Here is a 25,045-nt window from a genome sequence, read left to right as displayed (position 1 = left end):
ACAGGAGTGTGAGAATTAATCCGGGAGGAAAAAGCTGACCACACCCTCCGATCACGCTCCGTCTCAAGCTTATCGGCCGACATTGAAACAATACCTCTTTCTCCTCCTCTGTCTTCCCATGAGCTTTGCTATAGTTGATAGGCGTGTCCCAGCCCTCGTGATCACAGAGGGCCTGGTAGAAGGCGGCATTGACCAACAGGCTGCTGGTTTTGAATGGGGAAGAGGAAGCAGTTGGAACAGAAGGGTTAGTGGAAGTTAGGGGTGCAGCTTTGTCCAGGATTCGGTTTTTTTTCATGCTTAAGTCCAATGTGCCATTTTCATCCACTTCTATCTCGGCTCCCTGGTATACAATAGGAAACAGAAAAACATTTAAGCAGTTTGCAGTGGTAGCCTAGCCATGTGGGCTTTTAAGGGATCATTTTAAATGCAAGCTTTTATGTAAGTATATCTGATTTTAAATCTAGCTTTCTGATTTGCTTTGGTTAATGTTCAATTCTTAGGCAGACTTTTCAGAGCAGCCCCATTAGTGAGCTTTGTGTTTCTGGGTTTAAACAAAGTAAGCCTAATATAAATAAGATCGTCCAAATACTAAATGTACTGGCTAAACCTGTTTTATCTTTTTTTTTTTTCCCCAAGTTTAGCTTTAAACCTTCCTTTCTAGTTTGCAGAATTATCACTCCCAATTCATCCTTTGAAGCATTAACACTTGAGTTTATAAAGAGGCACAATATTCTTCCCCCATCACAATATTAATCTAACGTGAAAAACATGCACAAATAACCAGCTGGAAGAGACTTTTTACTGGGAAATATGAGAACTATATTAGATTAGTATGAAAGTGACATTTTACCCTGGGTGCCTTGCGCCAGAAAAGCTTGGTTAACTCGTGGCGGGCGGGTTGGGAGAGGCGGGCAGTGTAAAGCAAAGTTCCCCTGGGGGCCTGGAGTGGAGGTACCAGCTGTCACATGACAGGACGGGGCGGACGGCGGGGGTTAAGTTCTACAGTGGAAACTCCAGAATAAAGGTGATTCTTTTCCAGATACTCAGTATGAGACTTTAATTCTACCTCACGGCGTTTCTCTTCAGGAGACCTTTGGCTAAGCTTCGTTTTCTTTTTAAGGTTCAAGTGCCAACAAAGTCCCCATGTGCCCTGGACCTTCCACAATTCACGTGCCCGAGGATGGCGTGCATGGCCCTGAATCGTGAACACTGCCAGCCAGTAACTCCCAGAAGCCGGGGTGAATGAGCTCGTCACCCTCGCAAGTGGGTCAAATGAATACCTGAGCGGTTTTGTCACTGTCATCCATCAATTCACAATTAGCTTCTGGACAATGTCTCTTCTCTTTTCCTTTTGGCCGGCAAAGCAGAAATCTTCTCTGAATATGCTCCTAAGATCCCTGACGGTTACTTCCCAGGGGTTTATTTTAACTCCCCGTTTACACTGCACCCATACCCCATCCCCAGCGGTTCCCCCTGAGATGTGATCCACCGTAGTGGCCGCCGGAGTTAAAAAATAAAAGCATCTCTTCTGTTTGCTTGTTTGACCTGCAAAGTTCCTATTCTCAATCTCTCAGCCTATGAGATAGAAATGCTCTATTATATTTGTGGGAGGTAAATACACTTCTAATATATTTGTACTAAGATGTTTGGTCATATCTTTCTGTCCTTTTCAGTAAATAGTTTAATCTCCTGTGATAGTTTTAAGCCCTGAATTTCACAGTACAGCTTATCCGGGATAATAACTTAGTAACCACTACATCTTATGCCATCTGTATAATATCAAATACGTTTTTATACCAGCATTAATAAACCTTAGTTACAAAAATCCAAGATATTAACCATATCAGTGCTACGTGCTCTCTCCATGATACAATGTATTCTGCCAGGAGTACATCAAAGCAATTTTTGGCTTCAAACCTGATACGTAACTATAGCAATGAAACAGAGCTATAGCTATCAAGTTTAATGGCCAATGTAAAGTAAAATGCTAAATATTGTAGTTGCTGACATTTTTCATAAAAAAAATAAAAAACTTGGGTTAAGACTGCACAACCAACATTCACATAAAATTCCAGACCTCTGTGACAGATGGCTTAGGAAAAAGGAGTCACGTGACCGGGCTGCAGTGTTTTATAGCGCAAAACCCATAAATAGTGCAGATTCGAGCTTGCTGAAAAAATACCAACTATTCCAAGACAACACTAATATATATTTCAGTTTTTACAGGAAAAAAAAAAACTTCCAATGAGTAAATTAAAAAATCGGAGATTCTCAGAGTTGTGATGGTCCTACATCTTGAGTAATCATGGGCTGATTGAAAAAAAAAAAAAAATCACTCCTAATGTTTAAAAGAGGTGCTTTTCTGCACCCCGTGCCCCAGCCGGCCGCTCTGAGCACCTGACCGGGCTGGGGGGAGCAGGAGGCCGTGCGGGTACAGATGGGCTTTAAGTGAGCTCACAGATGCGTTCAACAATTACACACAGCACCAGGGAAGGGCCCCTTTCTGCCCGTGGATGGGTGGATCACACGTTTACTGCATGGATTTTATTCAGAGCAGTATCAACAGACATCACTTCTCTCTGTGCTTGAAACTCCAAATGGCAGGACATTGAGGACGGGGTGGGAGAGGCGGCAGGAGGGGGAGGGAACAGCTCCACCCCGACACGGACCCCCAGCCCGACGCCTAATACGCTCATTTCTTAAAGGGCTGTTTTAGACCCTTGTTTTCATTATTCGAATTTTAAGCTTTTTGAGGCTGGTCTAACACTGCTCATACACTTTCCAACTCAGGAGTGACATCAGTGACCATCTATTTCAGCTACTTTTGAGTTACAGGTGCTACCTGTAATAATACAGACGTCTTTATTCATGAAATGACTGAGAAAGCACATAATATTTTCAAGCCACTATATTTACGGGGAAAAGAAAACTGAAACGTACAGTGTCCTTGACTTCAAGGAGCTTATTTTGCGCATATAGGACATTTTTAGTGAAATAGACTATAAATTATTATTTTAAGTTATATAATTTATATATGAATTATACAATTATAAATTATTATTCAACTGAAAGTTGAGATAATTTTTCATTATTAGTCTTATCTGTGCTATAAAATAAGAAGTGACTCAGATGTCTGCCAACAGAGAAACGATACTGCGCTGCATCTATTAAATGGCACGTTACAAAAATAAAACAAAATAAAAATAAAAATAAATAAATTAAAAAAAAGGGCTTCCCTGGTGTCGCAGTGGTTAAGAATCTGCCTGCCAATGCAGGGGACACGGGAACGAGCCCTGGTCCGGGAGGATCCCACATGCCGTGGAGCAACTAAGCCCGTGCGCCACAACTATTGAGCCTGCGCTCTAGAGCCCATGAGCCACAACTACTGAGCCCACGAGCCACAACTACTGAAGCCCGTGCGCCTAGAGCCCGTGCTCCACAACAAGAGAAGCCACCGCAATGAGAAGCCCACGCACCGCAACGGAGAGTAGCCCCCGCTCGCCACAACTAGAGAAAGCCCATGTGCAGCAACAAAGACCCAATGCAGCCAAAGATAAATAAAAATAAAAATAAATAAATTTTTAAAAATGGCATGTTATGTGCTCAGTAAAATGATAATTATGAGAAGTTTGTTGCAACAGGGAAAAGACTTATGTCACTGAAAGCAGGAGACAGCCTGGCATGCTGGCTATGTGTACAGCTAGGGAAAATGGGGAGAAATTCATTTTCCGAAGAAGAGCAAACGGGAAAACACAAAAATTCTTGTATTTGTAGTTAGAGGATAGGCCGATGGCTGTTTTCCTCCAATATTTTCTGGGCAAATGATGATATTATATTGTTTCAACAATTAAAAATGATCTTACATTCAAAGATGGTGATGAAGTAAAAAAAAGCAAAATTGTAGTTTTACCTTAAAAGTTCTGATTATGAAAAGCATTAACTTTCAAGACATTGATAGGACAAGATAGCCTTGTTTTCCTTATTTGGCAGGTTTTCTGTTAATACGAGAGAGGTCAGCGCCACCTTGCCTTTGCGGCTGGGCTAAGAGGACGTGCGAAGACAGGTGGCCCGCAGCCTGGTTTCTGCTTCCAACTCGCCGCTCGCGCTCTTCTGGTGCTTCACAGAGTTCGCTTGGGGGGGTATCTTGTCGGTATCGAAAGTCCTCTGAAATATGTTTTCAAAGTAGGCCGGGTATTGAGTAGAGTTCTCTGTGCTAAACAGAAGGTCCTTGTTGATTATCTGTTTTATATATAGTAGTGTGTATATGTTAATCCCAAACTCCTAATTTATCCTGTGCTATTTATAGCGCAGGGCGCTCTACTCAATAACCTGTAATAACCTATATGGGAAAAGAATCTGAAAAAGAATGGATATATGTGTATGTACAACTGAATCACTTTGCTGTACCCTGTAAACTAACACAACATTGTAAATCAACTATACTCTAATATAAAATAAAAATTAAATTAAAAATTAAATTAATATTAAAAAAATCCTCTTGCCTATCCTCAAAAAAAAAAATTAGTAGGCAGGGTATTAACAATAAACAAATGAGAGACTTCCCTGGCGGTCCAGTGGTTAAGACTCTGCGCTTCCACTGCAGGGGGTGCGGGTTCGATCCCTGGTCCGGGAACTAAGATCCCGCATGCCACAAAAATATAAAATAAAGTAAACTAAATCAATGAACTGAAAACATCTTATTCTTACTAAACAGCAATCGAATATTAAAACTATTAAGAGTATAGACTTGTGAAATGTACTCAATATAAATGACAGAATTCAGAGGAGAAGCAAGTGGTTGATATAAGTATAAAATTAAAGTTAAATTCGTAACCATTTCCCCCAAATCTTTGTCTGGCACTTGGAATCACAGTGAAAACTCTTGGTGGGTCAGCAGTCTGTACACCAGGGAATGATAAACTCTTTAGGAAGGTCAGAAGTTAGACGCGTGAGGATTCAAATTTTTGCTCCAATGGCTGTAGCTGTGCCACTCGGAAGCAATTATTTAGTATCTCCACACTACTTTTCTTCACCTGCAAAATGGGATAATGGTATCTGCTTTACAGAGTTTCTGGAAGGATTGTTATGGGCAGAGTGCTTATTTACAGTGCCTGGCACATAGTAGGTGTTCAACAAACAACAACTGATAATAAGAATAATTTGATTAGGTTCTTGGACCCGAAGATACCTCCCTATGCTGTTCTACACTGAGGCAAAGAGGCAGTTTCCCCATATATGTCAGCTGGTTCCTTGAGATCCCAACTCAGGTCCCGCAGGACATTTCACTCACATTCTATATCATCCTCTGACTTCATGTTAAAGTTACTGCAAAAGGCTGCTTTTGGATTCTAACCGCGCCCAGAGCCGCCAGGCTATTTCTGAGAGCAGGCAGCAGGAATGGCGATGTGATATCCTGCTGTGTCTAGGCCTTGTTCAAGCACAAAACAGACTTTGAACTTTAAACATTTCAAGCAAGTGTCAATTTTTTGTTTTCTTTCAAGGCACACTGTGCATATGCCACTTTGTCTAAACAGGTGGGGAAAACACCAAAACAAACAACAGAGCGCTTGGCAAGCGGCAGCGATCGGGATAAAGATAGACTGTGTGCCTATTCCTACCTCTGCTGAGGGGAGGAAGAGGAGGAGAAAGATGGGGAGGAAGGAGGATGGAGCTCGGGTCTTAGGGAACGTGGCAAACCCCCGCCGCTCGCTCCTCCTGCCGCCCGCTTCTACTCAGCCCTGCCCTCATCTCGGGAGCACCCGTCTCCAGACTAAAGGGGGAGTGTTTGAAGCTGTGGTCCATGTGAGCTCTGCAAACTCACATTAATTCCAAATGGAGGTAAAGGACATTATACAAATCTCAGCACCAAGGACCGTGCTAGCATCGAGATGGGGTTCATCCTTCAGACAAAAGTACCCGTAACCATGACAATCTCCATTAAGGATTCCTACTACTAACTTTTCCTCCTGACTCGATTCCTCAAGGAGATACTTAAAACACGCACAAGTGATTTAGGTGGCGTAGACCTGCTGGGTACGTGCTGGACTGGATTTTAACAAATAAGCAATTCCTTCTAAGATCTACTTTCAGGATGTGCTGGACTCAAGCTTGGGCAGCGATGGGCAGTGTTAGCCCTGGCATCTCAGCTCGGCGCTGGGGAGGAGCCATGAAGGAGGCATTTTAGTGTTGGGTGGGCAGATGCTCAGGCTGAGAAACTTTGGAAGGAGGAGAACACTTTGGAACGTGCCTATCGTCCTTCACTGTCTTTAGAAGATGTTCTCGTGCATCTTTGAAGTCTGCCTCCACCCCCTTATCTTCCAGAAGAGTAGGGATTTTGAAAATCACGGATTCAGGTCTCCCAATAAACCTGGAGTCAGCTGTGAGTCTGCACACAGCATGAAAAACAATCTGTATTAGTTCCGACCAGTGGACGAAGGCAATCTCAAGGTTAGTGTCCTTTGGCTTGATTTTGACAAGGTCATGCTCCTGCACATGATCTGTAATTTGTTCTCCTCTTGGGCTCTTTAAGTAACTTTGGAGAAGCTCATCAGGTAAAGGGAAGGACATGGAGGCAGAAGGAAAATAAATCCCTTGTCCAAATTCTGATCAAATTCCCTACAGAGCCACCCATGCCTCCCCTGAACCTCAGGAACATCACCTCTGAAGACCCAGTTCTCCACCTGGAATGACCGCTTCTTTTGTCCCTCTCTTACTGTAAGCTCCTTGAAGGCAGGGTCTCTGAGGCACTCTAACCTGTGACTTGGGCAGCCCAGCACCTACAGACCTTTCAGGTGGGACAGCTGAGTCCACCTGCCAGAACATTTCTGGGACATCAAAGATGCTTCTATGCTCTGCTATAGAAGTCAAGAGTAGGGAAAAGCTGTGTACCCTTCTTTCTAAGCTAGGAACTCAAGACATCTATGGATTTTGGCTAGAAAAAACAAACGTACTAACAGCCTGCCATGGAGGCAACACCAAATCCTGGTGGAGAGAGAATCAGGCTAGTATTCAATGTGGAGGGGAAGATTGTTTACACTTAGTCCTACATTAAGCAAAGGGCACAGAGCAGAGGGCCACACGGACCATAGAAATGGCTGTCACATGGCTTTACAGGCGAATTCTATCAAACATTTAGAGAAGAGCTAACACTGATCCTTCTCAAACTCTTGCAAAAGATTGCAGAGTGAGAAACACTCCCAAATTCATTCTACAAAGCCACCATCACCCTGATACCAAAACCAGAAAAAGATATCACAAAAAAAGAAAATTATAGACCAATATCACTGATGAACAGAGATGCAAAAATCCTGAACAAAATACTAGCAAACAGAATCCTACAGCACATTAAAAGGATCATACCCCATGATCAAGTGGGATTTATCCAAGGGATGCAAAGATTCTTCAATATATGCAAATCATTCAATGTGATACACCACATTAACAAATTAAGGAATAAAAACCATATGATCATCTCAATAGATGCAGAAAAAGCTTCTGACAAAATTCAACACCCATTTATGATAAAAACTCACCAGAAAATGGGCATAGAGGGAACCTACCTCAACATAATAAAGGCCATATATGACAAACACACAGCAAGCATCATACTCAATGGTGAAAAACTGAAAGTATTTCCACTAGGATCAGGAACAAGACAAGGATGTCCACTCTCGCCACTCTTATTCAACATAGTTTTGGAAGTCCTAGCCATGGCAATCAGAGGAGAAAAAGAAATAAAAGGAAAACAGATTGGAAAATAAGTAAAACTGTCACTGTTTGCTGATGACATGATACTATACACAGAAAATCCTGAAGATGCCACCAGAAAACTACTAGAACTAATCAACGAATTTGGTAAGGTTGCAGGATACAAAATTAATGCACAGAAATCTCTTGCATTCCTATACACCAACAATGAAAAATCAGAAAGAGAAATTAAGGAAACACTCCCATTTACCACCGCAACAAAGAGAATAATATACCTAGGAATAAACCTGCCTAAGGAAGCGAAAGACTTGTACTCAGAATACCATAAAACACTGATGAAAGAGATCAAAGATGACATAAACAAATGGAGAAATATACCATGTTCTTGGATTGGAAGAATCAATATTGTGAAAATGACTCTACTACCCAAAGCAATCTACAGATTCAATGCAATCCCTATCAAACTACCAATGGCATTCTTCACAGAATTAGAACAAAAGATCTTACAATTCGTATGGAAACACAAAAGACCCAGAATAGCCAAAGCAATCTTGAGAAAGAAAAACGGAATTGGAGGAATCAGGCTCCCCAACTCCAAACTATACCACAAAGCTACAGTAATCAGGACAGTATGGTACTGGCACAAAAACAGAAATATAGATCAATAGAACAAGATAGAAAGCCCAGAGATAAACCTACACACACATGGTTAACTTATTTTTGATAAAGGAGGCAAGAATATACAATGGAGAAAAGACAGCCTCTTCAATAAGTGGTGCTGGGAAAACTGGACAGCTACATGTAAAAGAATGAAATTAAAACACTCCCTAACACCATACACAAAAATAAACTAAAATGGATTAAAGACTCAAATGTAAGACCAGACACTATAAAACTTTTAGAGGAAAACATAGGAAAAACACTCTTTGACATAAACCACAGCAAGATCTTTTTTGACCCACCTCCTAGAGTAAAAGAAATAAAAACAAAAATAAACAAATGGGACTTAATTAAACTTAAAAGCTTTTGCACAGCAAAGGAAACCATAAACAAGACAAAAACACAACCCTCAGAATGGGAGAAAATATTTGCAAATGAAACAACAGACAAAGGATTAATCTCCCAAATATACAAACCACTCATGGAGCTCAATATCAAAAAAACAAACAATCCAGTTAAGAAATGGGTGGAAGATCTTAACAGATATTTCACCAAGGAAGACATACAGATGGCCAAGAGGCACAGAAAAGATGCTCAACATCACTAATTATTAGAGAAATGCAAATCAAAACTACAATGAGGTATCACCTCACGCCAGTCAGAATGGCCATTTTCAAAAAAGCTAGAAACAGTAAATGCTGGAAAGGGTGTGGTGAAAAGGGAACCCTCCTGCACCGTTGGTGGGAATGTAAATTGATACAACCACTATGGAGAACAGTAGGGAGGTTCCTTAAAAAACTAAAAATAGAACTACCATATGACCCAGCAATCCCACTACTGGGCATATACCCTGAGAAAACCATAATTCAAAAAGAGACATGCACCACAATGTTCACTGCAGCACTATTTACAATAACCAGGACATGGAACCAACCTAAATGCCCATCGACAGATGAATAAATAAAGAAGATGCGGCACATATATACAATGGAATATTACTCAGCCATAAAAAGAAATGAAACTGAGTTATTTGTAGTGAGGTGGATGGACCTAGAGTCTGTCATACAGATTGCAGTCAGAAAGAGAAAAACAAATACCGTATGCTAACACATACATATGGAATCTAAAAAAAAAAAAAGGTTCTGATGAACTTAGCTGTAGGGCAGGAATAAAGAGGTAGACATAGAGAACGGACTTGAGGACATGTGATGGGAGGGCAAAGCTGGGGTGAAGTGATAGTGGCATTGACATACATACACTACCAAATGTAAAATAGATAGCTAGTGGGAAGCAGCCGCATAGCACAGGGAGATCAGCTTGGTGCTTTGCGATGACCTAGAGGGGTGGGACAGGGAGGGTGGGAGGGAGGCTCGAGAGGGAGGGGATATGGGGATATGTGTATGCATATGGCTGATTCGCTTTGTTGTGCAACAGAAACTAACACGGTATTGTGAAGCAATTATACTCCAGTAAAGATCTATTAAAAAAAAAAAAAAAAGAAATGGCTGTCACTGGGCACTGTTTGATCAGAGCCCATTTTTCAGGGTTAATTACTTTGGCTTTTTCTCTTTTTTTTTTTTTTTGTTACAATAATTACCTTTTGTGGTTTCAGGAATTTATGAGGTTCTCTTTTATATTCAGAAAATAGGATCCAACCAGGATAGAATTCTGCAAACTGTTACAGTTGTGTGCAAACGCAGGCCTGGAAGAAGGATTCTGTACCAGGTGACAGTGTAGGGTGCCACAGTCATCCTATTTTAACAACCACGATGTCAAACAAGACAATTTTCGTGGGAAAAAGGTTCCTAAAACTGCCAGCATCACAAACTCTTCCTAAAAGCCGACTGGTGCACTTTCTGTCTCTTCCACCCTTATCATCAGTGGTTTGGCTTTGCAGGTAGGGCTTGGTTGGCAGTTTGGAGGCTGAGACGCGCAGGGGGTGCCTGTCGCCCGGGGCAGGCGTATCAGCTCCACAGAGCAACTCCGGCACACACAACGCTCCCAGCAGGAGCATCAAATACACACAGCGAGTCCGCTGTTTGAATTTTCGAAATGTGCCGATTTAACAGTCACTTTTCCGACCAGAAATGTGTTTTAAAAAGAGAAGAACATGTATCGATAAGGGAAAATACCTTCAAATTTTAGTCATCCTTGTTTGATTCATTGTTTGGCTCCAGCAATTAATAGAACATGGAGAATATAAAGGTTAAAGGCAGAATTCTGAGGAACAAAACGTATCTACCTGGGCAGATGGAAAGCCTTCACTCTACAACCATTTACTCAAGTCATTTAAGCAGCTTTAAGCATTATAATATCGGCACTTTTATTCTTGTAGGACAGCCTAGACAAAGAATAAAGCACCAAGAAGGAAGATAGTTTAGTATTTCTCCAACAAGCTGTATATTAGAATATCCCTTTAAAAAGAAGAAATGTATTCAGGTTTTTAAAAATGAATTAAAAAAAATAACCAGAGTTACATTTTAAATGACCCTACATCATTCATTTATGTACATAATTTCTGCCTGTGATTTTGGAGAGCTTGGCATTTTCTTTATATTTTTGAGGCAGTGTGTTTTTCTTTGTTTAAGAACCTCATTTGTTTAAAAATTGTTTTTGAGTGGTTTTTGGCCACCAACTCTTCCTGGGGTTTACTTGGCTGAGATTTGTCCAGAAGCTAATTCTGATTCTTCTGTCAAAGGCTCGATGCACCGTGCGCCCTGCTCTCCTGAAGGCCTGGCACACGGCACAGGTGGCAGCTGACCACGCCGGGCACGGGCTGAGCTTAAAGGCAAAAGAGAGCTAGAGCCTGTGCTCGCCGAGTTTCGGGTTAGAGTTTAACCTGGGCGATCTTCCACTGAAAGCAAGGGTAACATCTCTTCTCCAGATAAGCCTGGGCGCTCTCCTCCAGCTGGCTTCAGCTGTCTAGGTAGGAAAATAGCTTCTTTTACCAGCCCTTCGCGTGGGCAGGAGTTACAGGTCCCTGCTGACTGCAGGAAGCTCACGCTCCCTCTGAGGGTCACTGTTACTTTGGAGTATCACAACCCCCTCCTCAAAAGGCAAGACATGAAGGACCTTTGCTTTTTGTTTTCCTCAAGGCATCATAAACACAGATGTCTACTTCTCCGCGTTAGTCGGCGAGGAGAGGTTATTAGAGAAATGTGATTAATTTCGCGAGCTCCAGAAAGCTGGGGTCTCCATAAACCTCACAGAATTTGATTTTGGACTTGAATTTGGGCCCTGAGTTCTCAAGATGCCCCCGGGGTCTTGTCTTGTCGATTTAACGGATCCAGGTTTTAGGATGTGTCCTTCGTGAAAACTACAGCAACTCAGACCATCTTACGCTATACGACAGTCACATGTACAATAGTGAAATTTCATGAATTTTGCCAGTGTTTTACAGGGGGCTGTGTAATGGAACACGTCCTACCATCTTTGATTCGAAGGCAGTGAAAAGCTTCCGTTGTTCAGCGTGATTCTAGTGGCAATCTCCTTCCTCGTGTGCCAGAGTCCCCAACACAAAAAGAGGTTTGGAATCTATCGAGCTGCCCCCAACCAGCTCCATACCGCGCCCCTGCCCCAGCTCTGGTGCACAACCTGCAAAAGCGCCACTGTCTCCCTCCAAGGTCCTTCCTCCCACCACACTCATCCCTGCCCAGGTTCTCTTCCCGAGACAAGGGGGGCCGTGCTGCAGGGGCGGGGGGGCGAGTGTGGCCGGGATCACGCAGGCAGTGGATTTTCACTGTGAGTCGCTGCCCCCGCTCCGGGCTCTTGGCCGGCCTACCTTGGCAGGCAGACTCTGCGGTTTGTTGGAGAGGATGTCTGCGGCTTCCCTGCAGCGGGTGGAGAGGTTCAGGATGGCAGCAGCTGCCGCTACGTGGGTGTCTTCGCCGCGCTGACCGTGGCTGTGAGAGCTGGCACGGCCGGGGCTCGGTGTGCAGATGCTCGCACTCAGCAGCCGGTTAGGAAATTTCCCTGGATTGGAAAAATGCTTCGCTGTTGAAGAGAGATTTGATTAGCAATTGCACGTACATGGATTTAGTCATTAGATAGATTTGTTTTAAAGATAGAACTTCCTTGCATGAAAATACGTGAAGAATAAATTAAAACACGCTCCATTCTCCCCGGGTACGTTAAATGAAGGTTATTCAGAATGGTTTTCACATTAGTTCACAGATCAAATGATGTGACTGCGGGGAAAGAATGCCTATTCTCTTAATACTTTTTTGCATTTCCACGTCTTATGACAGAAACTCCAGAACTCACGTTAGCGGGCAGGTGCGCTGGCAGCGTGGGTAGCTTCAAAACCCATCAGGGACGAGACAGGCTTAAGGCCGGTACGTCCACAAACGGCGTATGCGTGCGGCCCAGTAATCCCAGGGGAGAAAAACGGACCTTGCGTATTTGTTTTCATAATGACAGTTTTTACTTAGCCATGGAATTGCACTGTTTTGCTATTGGATGTGCAGGTTTGTTTCGTGCTTAAAACAGCATGAGTTTTTCTTCCTCCAACTCGGGGGAACGGAGTTGGTGGCGGAGGCTTTCCTGAGCTGGCATCTTCATGCTCGGTGCGGGGCAGTGAGTGAGGGATGCAAAGAGCTTCAAGGGGGACGGAAAGGCACTGCAACGGAAAGGTACCATTCTCAGTGCTACCGAGAATGAGCGCTGCTTTATGTTCCGTTGTGGGTACCAAGGTGTTACTGAGAGATTTAATGTGTTTCTCTCCACTCTGGGTATTGGTAAACATCACTCAGGGACCAGGAAACACACCCAGCATTTAACGTGGGCTAATATAAAGGCAGTTATAGCTGTTTCACCGTAAGTAGTGTTTACTTTAAATATCTGATCATTATTTTTCACGAAATAATTTAAAACATTACCAAATGGTATTCCTGTAGTTATAAAAATATGAAAATGTCACTGAATGTGCTACATTTTTAAACCAAAATCCATATTACATGAGTATATAGAACACTCTTATTAATTAGTTTCACCTGAATTCAACATATATGTATGTGTGTATATTTTGTGTATATACCCTAGAACTATATCTGTATCTATATTTATACAGATAGATACAAAACATTGTGTGTGTATATCCTTCTTTCCTGAGTCTAACAGGTTGTCAGTGGTTACTTATGTTGGCTGTACCCTATTTTTAGTAAGAACACGTAAACTATCTTCTGGAGTTTAATGTGCTTCTTGTTGGTGGACAAACTCAAGTTTGTTTATCCACTGTTAGGTTTTATACGACATTCACGTTCTTTACGAAAGGTGACCACAACACAGAAGGGAGAAGCATCCTGTGCTCCTAAGAGCCCTACATCTGGGTTAACTACGTGTGAGATCAAAGGGATTCCAGGGATTTGCACAACGTTGTAAAAAAATTCACCGTCTATGGAGGACTCCAACTGGGGGATTATTTTGCTTGGCAGAAATCATTCCTGGGTTTATTCCCAACATTTACTTTCTCACCTTTTCATTAGAATATTCAAGGACTCTAAACAACTTGAAGAAACTGTTAGTAAAAACACCAAGTTTTATGTGTTATAGTGTCTTTGTGTTAGCATTAGAGAATGGACACGTTTTAAATGTTTCTGCACTAATTCTTAAATTTGTGGATGAACATCTCCAAAGCCACATGTGTTTTTTTTTTTCCTAGTAAAACCTTGATTTCTGAATTGTGAGTTTCTTCTTAGACTTTTCACTTTTTCTCCCACCTTCAATTTGAACACTTTTGCTGATGTAAGTAGTATTTCCATATTTTTACCTATTAAATTTTCATAATTTTAATATGAATCAAAATTACTGTATTATAATAGCTATTGCAGTTTTCAATGTACTAATTCCAATCCTGGCTAAATGAGAATTAAATATTTCTTTAGAATTACTGTATTTAGATTAAAAAATGGCACCATATTTGTAGAATAATTAATCCACTATTTACCATACTCAGTGTAACTTCATGCAAGATCAGTAGTACTGATTAACTTATTATTGTTACCCTTATTTTATTTCACTGTACAATATATTTTCTCTCCTCCCAGCAGTAAATAGTATATTACATATTTAAATACATGCCCCTCACCCAACATGCACATACACAAGATGCATTTTTTTTGGAATAAGTATTAGAATTTGAAGCTTACATTCAGGAAATGGTGGTGTTTTTCGGCCTTGACCTGTTTGTACGAGGGGATGTTTACCAAAAACCTGGGCATCGAAACTGGCATAATCGAAAGGTACTTTTCCAAATTTCTCTTGCTCTTTTGACACCGTAGCTCTGGGAGAGATGATGGCTTGTGATCGGAAATTGAATTCGATTTGCTTCACCAAGCTTGTCCTGAAGAGAGAGGGGCAGAGCTCAAAAGAAATAGGACGACACTGTTGGTGAGCATCCCAGCATCAGAAGTTAAAGCAGGTCAGGTGTGTCACATCTGGAGTTTCCCACTGAGCCACGCACTAGGGAAAAGAGCTGTGGTCACACAGGATGGGGTGGGGTGAGGGACAAGGAAGCACTTCGGGCCCTGGGTGGCCTCGGGGAGGCTGCACATTGTGTGTCCGAGTTTCCCATCAGTAAGAGAGAAAGTGCCATCCTCCATTCATTTATGGGGATGCTTAAGGAGCAGGTATTTGACGTCTGCTAGCACTCTGAGCTACTTAGAGAAAAGCGCCATGGAACCATCACTAGGGCACTGATGAGGTGTGCACACCCTGAGCTACTTAGAGAAAAGCGCCATGGAACCATCACTAGGGCACTGATAAGGTGTGCACACCCCGCTGCTCAGGACCGTTCGTCAGAGTAGCAGTGAAAAGTCACGACTGGAACTAGTGAGGAAACGTCATTATATTCTGTTCAGCACAGCTGGCAGGGCCCTGGCGCCTAACAGGGGCAGTGTCGGCACCAGAAACCGGATTCCTGAACTGCGAATTTCTTCTTAGGCTTCTCGTCTTTTTCGCCACCTTCAGACTGAATGTTTTTGCTGCTTTAAGTAATATTTTAAATAGTATTTCAAAATTTTATCTATTAAATTGCCATTGTTTCAATATGAATAAAAATTACTGTATTATAACAGCTATCACATTTTTCAATAGAATTATCTTAACACAAGCTAAATGTGACTTAAACATTCCTTTAGAATTACTGTGTGGATTAAACAAGGGTATCATATTTCTATAGCAACAATGCCGGCCACGGAAAACACAAATGCTGTCGTGCTGTGGTCTAATGCTAAAAGAACACAAATAAATATACTTTCAGAATTTAGCAATATCAAAAATAAATATTTTTCTTTTGTTTTTCACCAGAACATACCTTACTCATCAGAATGTCAAAGTTTTGATGATGTTTCTTGGATTAGGTAAAAAACTTTTTAGCTGCTACATCAAAATATTTGAGTGATTAGTTGAATTTGTTATTGTATATATAACTTGGTTTATACCCCTAATATTGCAACAGTGTTCTAGTCTAAAATACTACTTCTCTTTTAAGAAATGAGCAAAATGAAACTTAATGCTATTTCTATGTTTGATAAATAACCTACTTAGGGAGAAACTAGAGAATACAGTACTGTAATACTAACCAAGAATCTTGTTATAAGATTTTTAACCCGTTATTCAGTAATTCATGATCTTCGCTTGATTTATGTTCCTCACTCATGTGATTTTGACCCTCGGCAAAGTCATGACAATTTGAGTCTTTTAATTAAATCTACAGAAGCAAATATTAAGGGACACCATATCTTGAAAATGTCCCTAATAACTGTTTTTCATTCTAGTGTCTCAGTAACAACAATGAAGATCTGGTCATCTGTTGTAATCCCAAAATCACTTTTCTTATGTATATGATTTTTGAATTAATAAGTGTATCACCTCACACTGTGTCCTCATCCATAGTTTATTATTTAGGTGTAAGTAAGGTCCTCCAAACTACTAGAGACTGTGAAGGACCTAGGACCAACAGGAGGTGTTTTATCCATAGTTATCAATTTGGAATGAATTTTTGTTTTAAAGAAACTGTGTGCATATCTGGTGGGACGACCATACAGCATCACATATTTTGAGTGATGAGGGCTTATGAGGTGGAAAGGTTACATCAACTATAAGGCGGCCCCTACCTGACTAGTGGGAGGGCTTGTGCTTAGCGACATAGAATTTGATTAATCTATGTTATCGTAGACTTTACATTTTTTAGATTCATCCGTATTATGTGACCACTGCATGCAGACTAATTTCAAGTTAAACTTCTGGAGGGTCTAGCAGTTCATTTCAGCGACAGCATGATTAGCTGGCCCAGCCTCTCAAGTGGACACTGGTGGCTGGGCATTGGAACGAAGGTGGCCCACGGTGAGCTGGCACCTGGGAGGAGAGGGACCCTCTGTGTAGGCGCTCGGCACGCAGGGAGTAACGGGAACCCCAGGGGAGCATCATACCTGTGACCCTGGTCAGGACACTGCCCGGTTTTGGCAGAATCAAGCTGACTTTTGTCCTGGGACATTGCCAATTTTTCAGCTGCAGCAATTGGACAACCAGAAAGACTGTTAAAAAAAAAGGAGGTGGATCTGAGTTAAAAAGATAATGTAATTTGCTCTGGCACCTACCTCACAGTATCCTTGGCAAGCACCAAATGTTAAGTTGTATGAATAGTTCACTTAGCACCGTTCTCATCCTAAAAGATCCCAAAGGTTTTGCAAACTACTGTGTCAACGTTTGTCCCCAAACCTCATCTCAGAGGTGATAAAAAAACAAACTCATTTTTAAAATCAAAATATTATGTAAGGGAGGAATAACTAAATTATTGAGACTTCATGATATTTTAAGTAGAATGCGCTCATCCAACTGCAATTGTCCAACTATAGATGTTAGCACGATAATTCTATGATAGCTTAGGGTCTTTTGCAAAAGGTTAGGGACTTCATTTTACATCTCAGTTTAAATGGAGAGCACAGAATGTAAGTTTTCTGGCAATATGCTTATGAGTCAACTAGTATCTCATGACCACATAATCTATACATGAAACACATTAAACGATAAGCATTTTCACCAAAAATATTTATATATATGCAATATATTTGTATATAAATGCACGTATGTGGTTTTAAGTTAGTTGCGATCTCAGTGAAATAAATCTCAATGAAATGAAATGATGTTTACCTTCAGTAATCTGAAGCTCTTGGGTACTGTTTTAATGTGTATTGGATGGGATTCAAGATAACCCCTAAGCCACTCTTTCCAAGGTCAAACAGCTCTGGGGCAGGGAAGGTTCACAGAGACCAGGCTCTCTGTGTATTGCTATATAAGTATCTACCCCCGGTCTTCAAATATGACATTTTTTGTTGGCATACTTGGCTGCTCAATGAAAATTTATAGGGGAGTAAATAATGAGGTATTTTTTATTTTTCACTCTGCACGCCTTGAGAATACTTGTCACCTATGTCAAGTGCTAACATATTTGATGCTGATCCAGCAATTTTGATAACACACGGCAAGTTCCTTGTTTTCTTGGTGGAAAGTTTCTCTTGAGTCTCATCCCAATTACCTCCTGTGCGTGTTGCGGTTGCTGTTCACATGCCCTCGTCCTGTGCATCCCGGGGTGGGGCACTTGAGCACATTTTCATGCATGGCAAGAACTAAGCACAAAATAGCACATAAAAGAAAAGAGCAATTTATCATCAATACATCACACACCAACAGACTGTCTCAACTTTGCATTCAAAGGAATTCAGTTACATCATCCACCACGCTCCCTCCCTATAGATCTTCGGGTTGAAGTAAACGAGTCCTTGACAACTTCAAACATTAAATTCAGCAAGCCTGTTTAAATCAGTTTCTCTAAACTTCACGTATGGTTAAGACTAGACTTAAATGAGCCGTTCTCTGCTGATATGTAACTGAAACTGAGAAGCTCATAACCTTCCTTTCATATTGATGTGCTTTTCCTTGGGGGAGTGGACGGAGGGCATTATTTGCCAAACAGTTCTCTCTGTCTTTCCCCCACTGTGTGAACATAGTCTCCTTTATTTCCTAAGAGCTGTTATTTTGGCTCTTTGTGGGTCGCCGCCCAATCCCCACCCCACTGCCACGGGTGGCTGGTGAAAGCGCACGGCTGAGTGGACACTCAGGTGACCCGTGTGGGCAGGACCGGGCGGAACTGACTAGATTCAGTGCTTTGCAGGACCGTGCCTTTGAGAAGGGTGACACTGAGATGCTCCCGTCACTGTGGGTTGTGTGGCCCAAGAGGAGTTGCAATAAGCAGGCTCAAAAGTGGAGGACGGAACGTGTAGCTATTTCAAAACTTAGGAGCAGCCCTGGCCTCTCCTTTCCCTCCAGTTTCTGCGCTCACGGTGGGGCTGTGAGTGGAGAGACCAACGAGGTCTGCTCTCACTCGGGGCCCTCAACAGCTGCAGGACGTCGGGGTGACATCTCAGACACCAGGTGTCCCTGCCTGCAGACGGGAGGTGGGGGACACTGGTGGTGCACGTCCTAAGTTTAGGGGATGCACTGAGGATGCAGGTGAGAAAGGACCGTGGTGACACAGGGCATTAACCAGGCCCCGTATTTTCTGCAGATCCTGATGCTTTGACATCAGGGTCTTGCTGACCCTGGAGAGATGGCCCCTCCCAGGGCTCCCTAATTCTTCGAGAGAAGAAACACTATTCAAATGCAAACCAACCAATTGGAGCCCACACCTGACCTTCTCCTCTGTCTGACTCTCACACTTCAGGACACTCTACACCTGCCCTAACCCCCAGGGCCGGGTCCCAGACAACCGGAGCCAGTGCCCGAGGCCAGAGCCCACTGGAAGAACTCCAGCTGGCCAGTCTGAGGCCAGCTCACTCCGCTCCCTCCCACGAAAGCTCAAAAGGCCTCTTGCTCCCAATTCACCCCTCCCCGCCGCTGGCCCTGGTGCCCCCCCGGGGGCCCTGCCTGGCCTGAGGTGCCCCCTCCTCTTGGGAACTGTGGGTAGCGAATTAGGTTTTCAGTGTCAGCATCTCCTGATCTACTGGCCTCACTGTACCCCAAGTTTCCTATTACTACGCTCTGTTTTAAACACCCAGCTAGATGGAAATTGTCTTGACGCGGAGGGAGAAAACTTGGTATTTCCGTATCTGACTCCAAACTGGAGGAGGAAGTGGGCAACTCGGTGGACTTCTTTCAGGGTTGGGTGGTACTCACTTTCCAGGGGAACCCGCACTTTGTGAGGACACCCCGAAAGGCTGCGGTGGTGAGGGTACAGTCCTGTCACGTGCCCCGTGCCGTCGCACCCGGGGATGGGGCACTTGGTCTCCCTCTTTTCAGGCCTCGGTGAATCTACAGAGGAAGTAAATCGAGAGAGACATCTGGTTATTCCCCTTCCCTCTCCTTCAGCCGAGCGGCCTTGCAGACAACCTTCTCGCTCAGCGCAAGCTTCTGATTGTAAGCGTTCTTCTCACATCGCCTTGAAGAAGACCCTCAACTAAGACCTGCGGAAGCAGAAAGAATGTGTTCAATTTTCTTGGTTTCTTAAGCAGAGGCTGACACAGGGCAAAGGAGTGTTGAAACACAGCGACGGTTTTAAGTTGTCATGTCACAGATCATAGTTGGAGCCTCATTATGAAACGTCAGCCCTACACCAGAGGAGGAATAGGTTCTGGAAAAGGAAAAAAAAAAGGAAAAAGGAAAGCATTTATTTAAACCCAAACTATCTCCTATTGAAGGAATCTGGAAAAAGCAAGATTCAAAAATCACGCAGTGAAGAAGCCGCCGCATCTGAGGAGGGGCCGTCTGGGCGGTCCAGTGGGTCCTGGCGGCAGGCCCAGGGGCCCCGGAGCTCCGGGTTTGAGCAGCTGTTCCTAGCCACGTGGGGAGGCTGCTCCAGTAAGAGCGAGCACAGGCGTCCGGAAGGCCATCTCGCGCCACGCCCGGCCAGCGGGCAGTGCTGTGAGCGCCCAAGATGCCCAGAGCCCCGCGGTTTGAAGCTCTGGCTCAACGCGCAGTAGCTGCAGAGGAGAAGCTGTTGGTTTCACTCCTAGTGCACAAGTGGAAGACAGAGGCAGCAGGAAGAGGCCTGGCAAGAAGGCGTTCTTGCAGGAGACTTACAGAGGATGGCAGCACACGGGGGGGGGGGGGGGGGACACGGCCGTGAGGGGCCTGCCGGGCGCTGCCAGGAACACGGGCTGGCGGGGCAGCTGCCGCCGCAGAGGAAAGGGGCACCTTGCAACCCATGCTGCCGGGGCGCCGAGACGGGGCGGCGGAACACAGCTCGGGGTCTCGGTTTTCCGGCACACGCACCGCTGGCTTAGATAGAGGGATCTATAAATACATAAAATAAGCGAGGACGAACATGAATATTCTCATATTCGTGACTGAGAGGGTAGATAAGCTCAAAACAGAAACGCATTCTTAGAGCCGAAACTGCCCCCCTAACTCGTGCGCGGAGCGACAACGTCAGGCGTTGGGGCCAGCCTGCCCCTCACATTCGGGGCGTCTAGAGGAACCGGGACCAGAGCGGGCAAGGCGGCCTCAGAGAGAGGCCCAGCGAGGGGTGGAGGCCGGCAGGCCGCAGGCTTCCCCCGACGCGAAGTTATCAGCCATCACCAACACACGGCGCTGAGAGCGAAAATGAACAGTCTGTGCCATCCTGCCGCAAGAAAGCTACCGGCGATGGGTACGGCCGGGGCAGGGTCCCGGCTGCGAGGACGACGAGGGCCCGTGTGCTCCGGCTCAAAACGTGGCACCGAGAGCGGGGCAGCGCTGCCGGATGCGACAGGCGTCCCCAGGGCGGAAGACTGCGGGGGGCAGACGTGCCCCCGAGTCGCCACGCCACCCCGGCCGCCGGACTGGGCAGGTGGGTACCGCAGGTGGTACGCAAGGCAATTATCTGGGGACGTGGTTCCAGCCAAGGCGGAGGAGCCAAGGACCCTCCACGCTAGCGCGCAGCCAGGGCGGGCGGGGTCAGCAGGGAGGGGATGCGCGTCTTGGGTGGGAAGGGAAGGACCCGAGCAGCTGGCCTGCGTGTGTCCTGAGACAGGATTTAACGCCACGAGGTGGAGACCACACTCTCTGCTGTAAGAGACAAAGGTGCATACGAAGGGCTCTGACATGCTGTATGATTTTGCAGGGGCATTTTTTACTTAGTCCAAAAAGGCTGCCGAATTTCAAGTCCGTTTGGGCACCTAATGTGTGTAGAATGCTACTCAAAGTCCCCAGTGCTTCACTTTGCGGAACGGCAGAAACTAACACAACATTGTAAAGCAGCCATACTCCAACACAAATTAATTTAAAAAAAGAAGGATATAGCGAGAAATACAGATCAGTTGAATAGAATTTTGACCAGAACTACTTCTTATGATGTATGAAAAAATAAATTTCTATTCAATTGGGAACAAAAAAATCCCCGATGTTTGATTAACATGGAATTGGTAGGGGCTGGGTGCTGACACCCTGGGAGAGCGACTTGGAAAGAATCGGGAAGCAGGAGAGGGGATGTGAATTTTGATGGGCTTCCTCCCTTGGATCTGGTCCAGGTGGGGCTGCATTTCTAAACCACAGTGAGCGGTTTGGCCACACTGTCTGCGGGAAGCCAGGGAGGGTGTGGGAGATAAGGCAGGCTGGCACCTGACCAGGTGTGGGCTGCTGACTGCCCGTCCTGCGCTGTGCCTGCCAGCCCCTCCAATGCGAGGAGCAAAGATGCCCCACGATGCTCTCCGGGGCCGGCGCCTGTGCCTGACACGAGCTGGAGCTGCGGCTCTGGGGGAGCTCTCGGGCCTGGCTCTTCCTCTTCAATTTTCTTTGCTGGATGCTGCTTCATGAAAATGACCTTATACTCTGGTGACCTGACGTCCTGGTTTGCCTGGGACTGTCCTATTCATACCTGATGGACTCGTGGGATTGTTCCCACGGCTCCCCTTCACCCCGAAAGTGTCGTAGGCTGTAGGATAAATTATATGGCGACTCTAGTTAGACTAGGGGGACCCAAAGTCTCCCTATTGCTGGGTGGCAACAGGATAGCAAAACTTGGTACTGTTAGAATTGCCGACTCATCGGAAGGCTTGGGTGAAACGGTATTTTGAAATCCTAGTGTTCTCTCCCTGAGAGCAAAGTCACACGCCCAGGGTGCACGGGGATTAGTGCTTATTTAGGAGCATGGAATACTCACAAGAGAAAAAAGCTCCTCTTACGCTCCCACACCAGGGACGGGCGCAGGAGCGTGAACCTGGACATCCTCTGCATGAAGCCTGGAGGCCCCTGCAGTCGGCTGCACTGTTTTGCCTGTTTCTTCCTGGTCTAAAGTTCCTAAACTTCCTACAGTTCCTGCGTGGACTTTACACCCCAAGGCAGGACCTCGCCCTACACACAGGCTACACTGTAGACTCATCCAGTCCCGTTAGCGATTCTCTAAGTCTCCACCATGCACATTCTATTGCCTTGTTAATTTTTGTAAACAAAAAACCATTTTCAAAGTTCTATAAAAATGACCAAAGTATCGTCAAGTGTTTTAAGCTATGGCACAAATAATTAGTGTCTCCAAAGACTGGATTTCATTGGCTGAAGATACTATCAGTTGCGAGATGAAACATCATTTTGTGTGCTAGTAAGGAAGGAAAAATGATTGAAAACTGAATAACGGGACATGTTTCTAATTTCACAGAGATGATAAGATGGGAAAACTGTGCATCTTAGAATGGATGAAATATAGTATATTGGAAATGATGGGGTTTTGGAATTTGAAGTAAATTTCATCTTTTTTTTTCTGATTTTGTAGTTCATTAAAAAAAAAAAAAAAAGGGCTTCCCTGGTGGCTCAGTGGTTGAGAGTCTGCCTGCCAATGCAGGGAACACGGGTTTGAGCCCTGGTCTGGGAAGATCCCACATGCCGCGGAGCAACGAGGCCCGTGAGCCACAATTACTGAGCCTGCGCATCTGGAGCCTGTGCTCTGCAACAAGAGAGGCCGCGATGGTGAGAGGCCCGCGCACCGCGATGAAGAGTGGCCCCTGCTTGTCACAACTAGAGAAAGCCCTCGCACAGAAACAAAGACCCAACACAGCCATAAATAAATAAATAAATAATAATTAAAAAGATGCTATAAATGAATATGTATTAAAAAAAAAAAAACAACCCACACAGGTAAGTTCCACAAGTTGGGTGTGAGTGGAGCGCTCAGAGCTGCTAACACATCCTGCTGCCCCAGACCACATACTAGTCCTTAATATGCTGTCTCCATCCCAGCCCTTACAGTATGTTTGCACAGAACTATTATCTTACTCTTCACTAAATGACATTATTTTATTCTTTTTTTCTCAACTCTGAGCTGCAAGACAGTATTTGACAAGACTGTAGGGGAGTATTAAAATGGACTTAAAATACACAATTGATTTCTGGATAAATCTCAGCAATCAGGACATCTAACCACACTAGCGCATTATTCTTGTCAGCGCTTTAGGTCCATGACCTTGATTATCTCTAAGATCCTCCTCCCCGAATTCTGTGGTTCTCAGATTTTAGGGCGCCCAAGAATCACCTCAGGAACTTGCTTTTAAAAACAAGCAAGTTATGCACGTGAAAAGATGCTCAACATTGCTAATTATTAGAGAAATGCAAATCAAAACTATAATGAGGTATCACCTCACACCAGTCAGAATGGCCACCATCAAAAAATCTACAAACAATAAACACTGGAGAAGGTGTGGAGAAAAGGGAACCCTCCTACACTGTGGGTGGTAATGTAAACAGGTGCAGTCACTATGGAGAACAGTATGGAAGTTCCTTAAAAAACTAAAAATAGGGCTATCATATGATCCAGCAATCCCACTCCTGGGCATATAACCAGAGAAAACCATAATTTGAAAAGATACATGCACCCCAATGTTCATTTCAGCACTATTCACAATAGCCAAGACATGGAAACAACTTAAATGTCCATTGACAGAGGAATGGATAAAGAAGATGTGGTACTATTATATACAATGGAATATTACTCAGCCATAAAAAAGGACGAAATAATGCCATTTGTAGCAACATGGATGGACCTGGAGATTATTATACCAAGTGAAGTAAGTCAGAGAAAGACAAATATCATATAATATCACTTATATGTGGGATCTAAAAAAATGATACAAATGAACTTATTTACAAAACAGAAACAGACTTGCAGACTTCAAAAACAAATTTACAGTTACCAAAGGGGGAAGGGGGGGAGGGATAAATTAGGAGTTCAGGATTAACATGTACACACTACCATATATGAAATAGATAAGCAACAAGGTCCTGCTGTATAGCACAGGGAACTCTACTCAATATTCTGTAATAACCTATATGGGAAAAGAATTTGGAAAAGAATGGATATAGGTATATGTATACCTGAACCACTTTGCTGTATGCCTGAAACTAACACTACATTGTAAATCAATCTACTCTAATATAAAATAAAAATTAAATTAAAAAAATTTTAAAAAAAAGCAAGTTCTGAAGCAGTAAGTCTGATGGGATCCTGGAAATACTCATCTTAACAAGCCAAAGACCACCCCTTGGGAAACTCTACGTAACTGGAAGCCTCATCACCAGGCCCACCTGGTGCAAGACCCAGTGGTGGGGGGCATCTTTATGGGCACAAGGAACACAGTTTTCCCAAAGTCTGAGGATCAGTTTTCAGGTCTCCTCCGAGCACATTGACTGTCTCATCCAAGTTTGGTCCAGATGTTTG

General features: G+C 43.9%; 1 protein-coding gene and 1 long non-coding RNA gene across 14 annotated transcripts in view; one reads left to right on the top strand and one right to left on the bottom strand.

Annotated features, from left to right (window-relative positions):
- LOC309614531 overlaps positions 1-10,660 on the top strand; it is a 267,051-nt gene extending 256,391 nt beyond the window's left edge. Inside the window, exon 2 of the long non-coding RNA XR_014236244.1 lies at positions 9,601-10,660. This is a non-coding gene — a long non-coding RNA (uncharacterized lncRNA). The remainder of the gene's footprint in view (positions 1-9,600) is intronic.
- Positions 1-25,045, bottom strand: part of ST18 (ST18 C2H2C-type zinc finger transcription factor) — a 372,885-nt gene that overhangs the window by 33,347 nt on the left and 314,493 nt on the right. For 12 of the 13 annotated variants that reach the window (XM_082362994.1, XM_082362995.1, XM_082362997.1 and 9 more), the window contains 6 exons: positions 19,540-19,674; positions 17,903-17,993; positions 16,797-16,901; positions 14,514-14,707; positions 12,149-12,360; positions 95-340 (listed from right to left, as the gene is read on the bottom strand). In XM_082362994.1, the coding sequence (XP_082219120.1) occupies positions 95-340; positions 12,149-12,360; positions 14,514-14,707; positions 16,797-16,901; positions 17,903-17,993; positions 19,540-19,674 (983 nt within the window). The remainder of the gene's footprint in view (positions 1-94; positions 341-12,148; positions 12,361-14,513; positions 14,708-16,796; positions 16,902-17,902; positions 17,994-19,539; positions 19,675-25,045) is intronic. The other variant, XM_082362999.1, reaches the window with a different exon arrangement.

Source organism: Balaenoptera borealis, assembly GCF_965194805.1.
Source record: "Balaenoptera borealis genome assembly, chromosome: 17".
Taxonomy (NCBI): Eukaryota; Metazoa; Chordata; class Mammalia; order Artiodactyla; family Balaenopteridae; genus Balaenoptera; species Balaenoptera borealis.
Note: the sequence above shows the minus strand (reverse complement) of the source record. Positions and strands in the feature narration are given on the sequence as shown.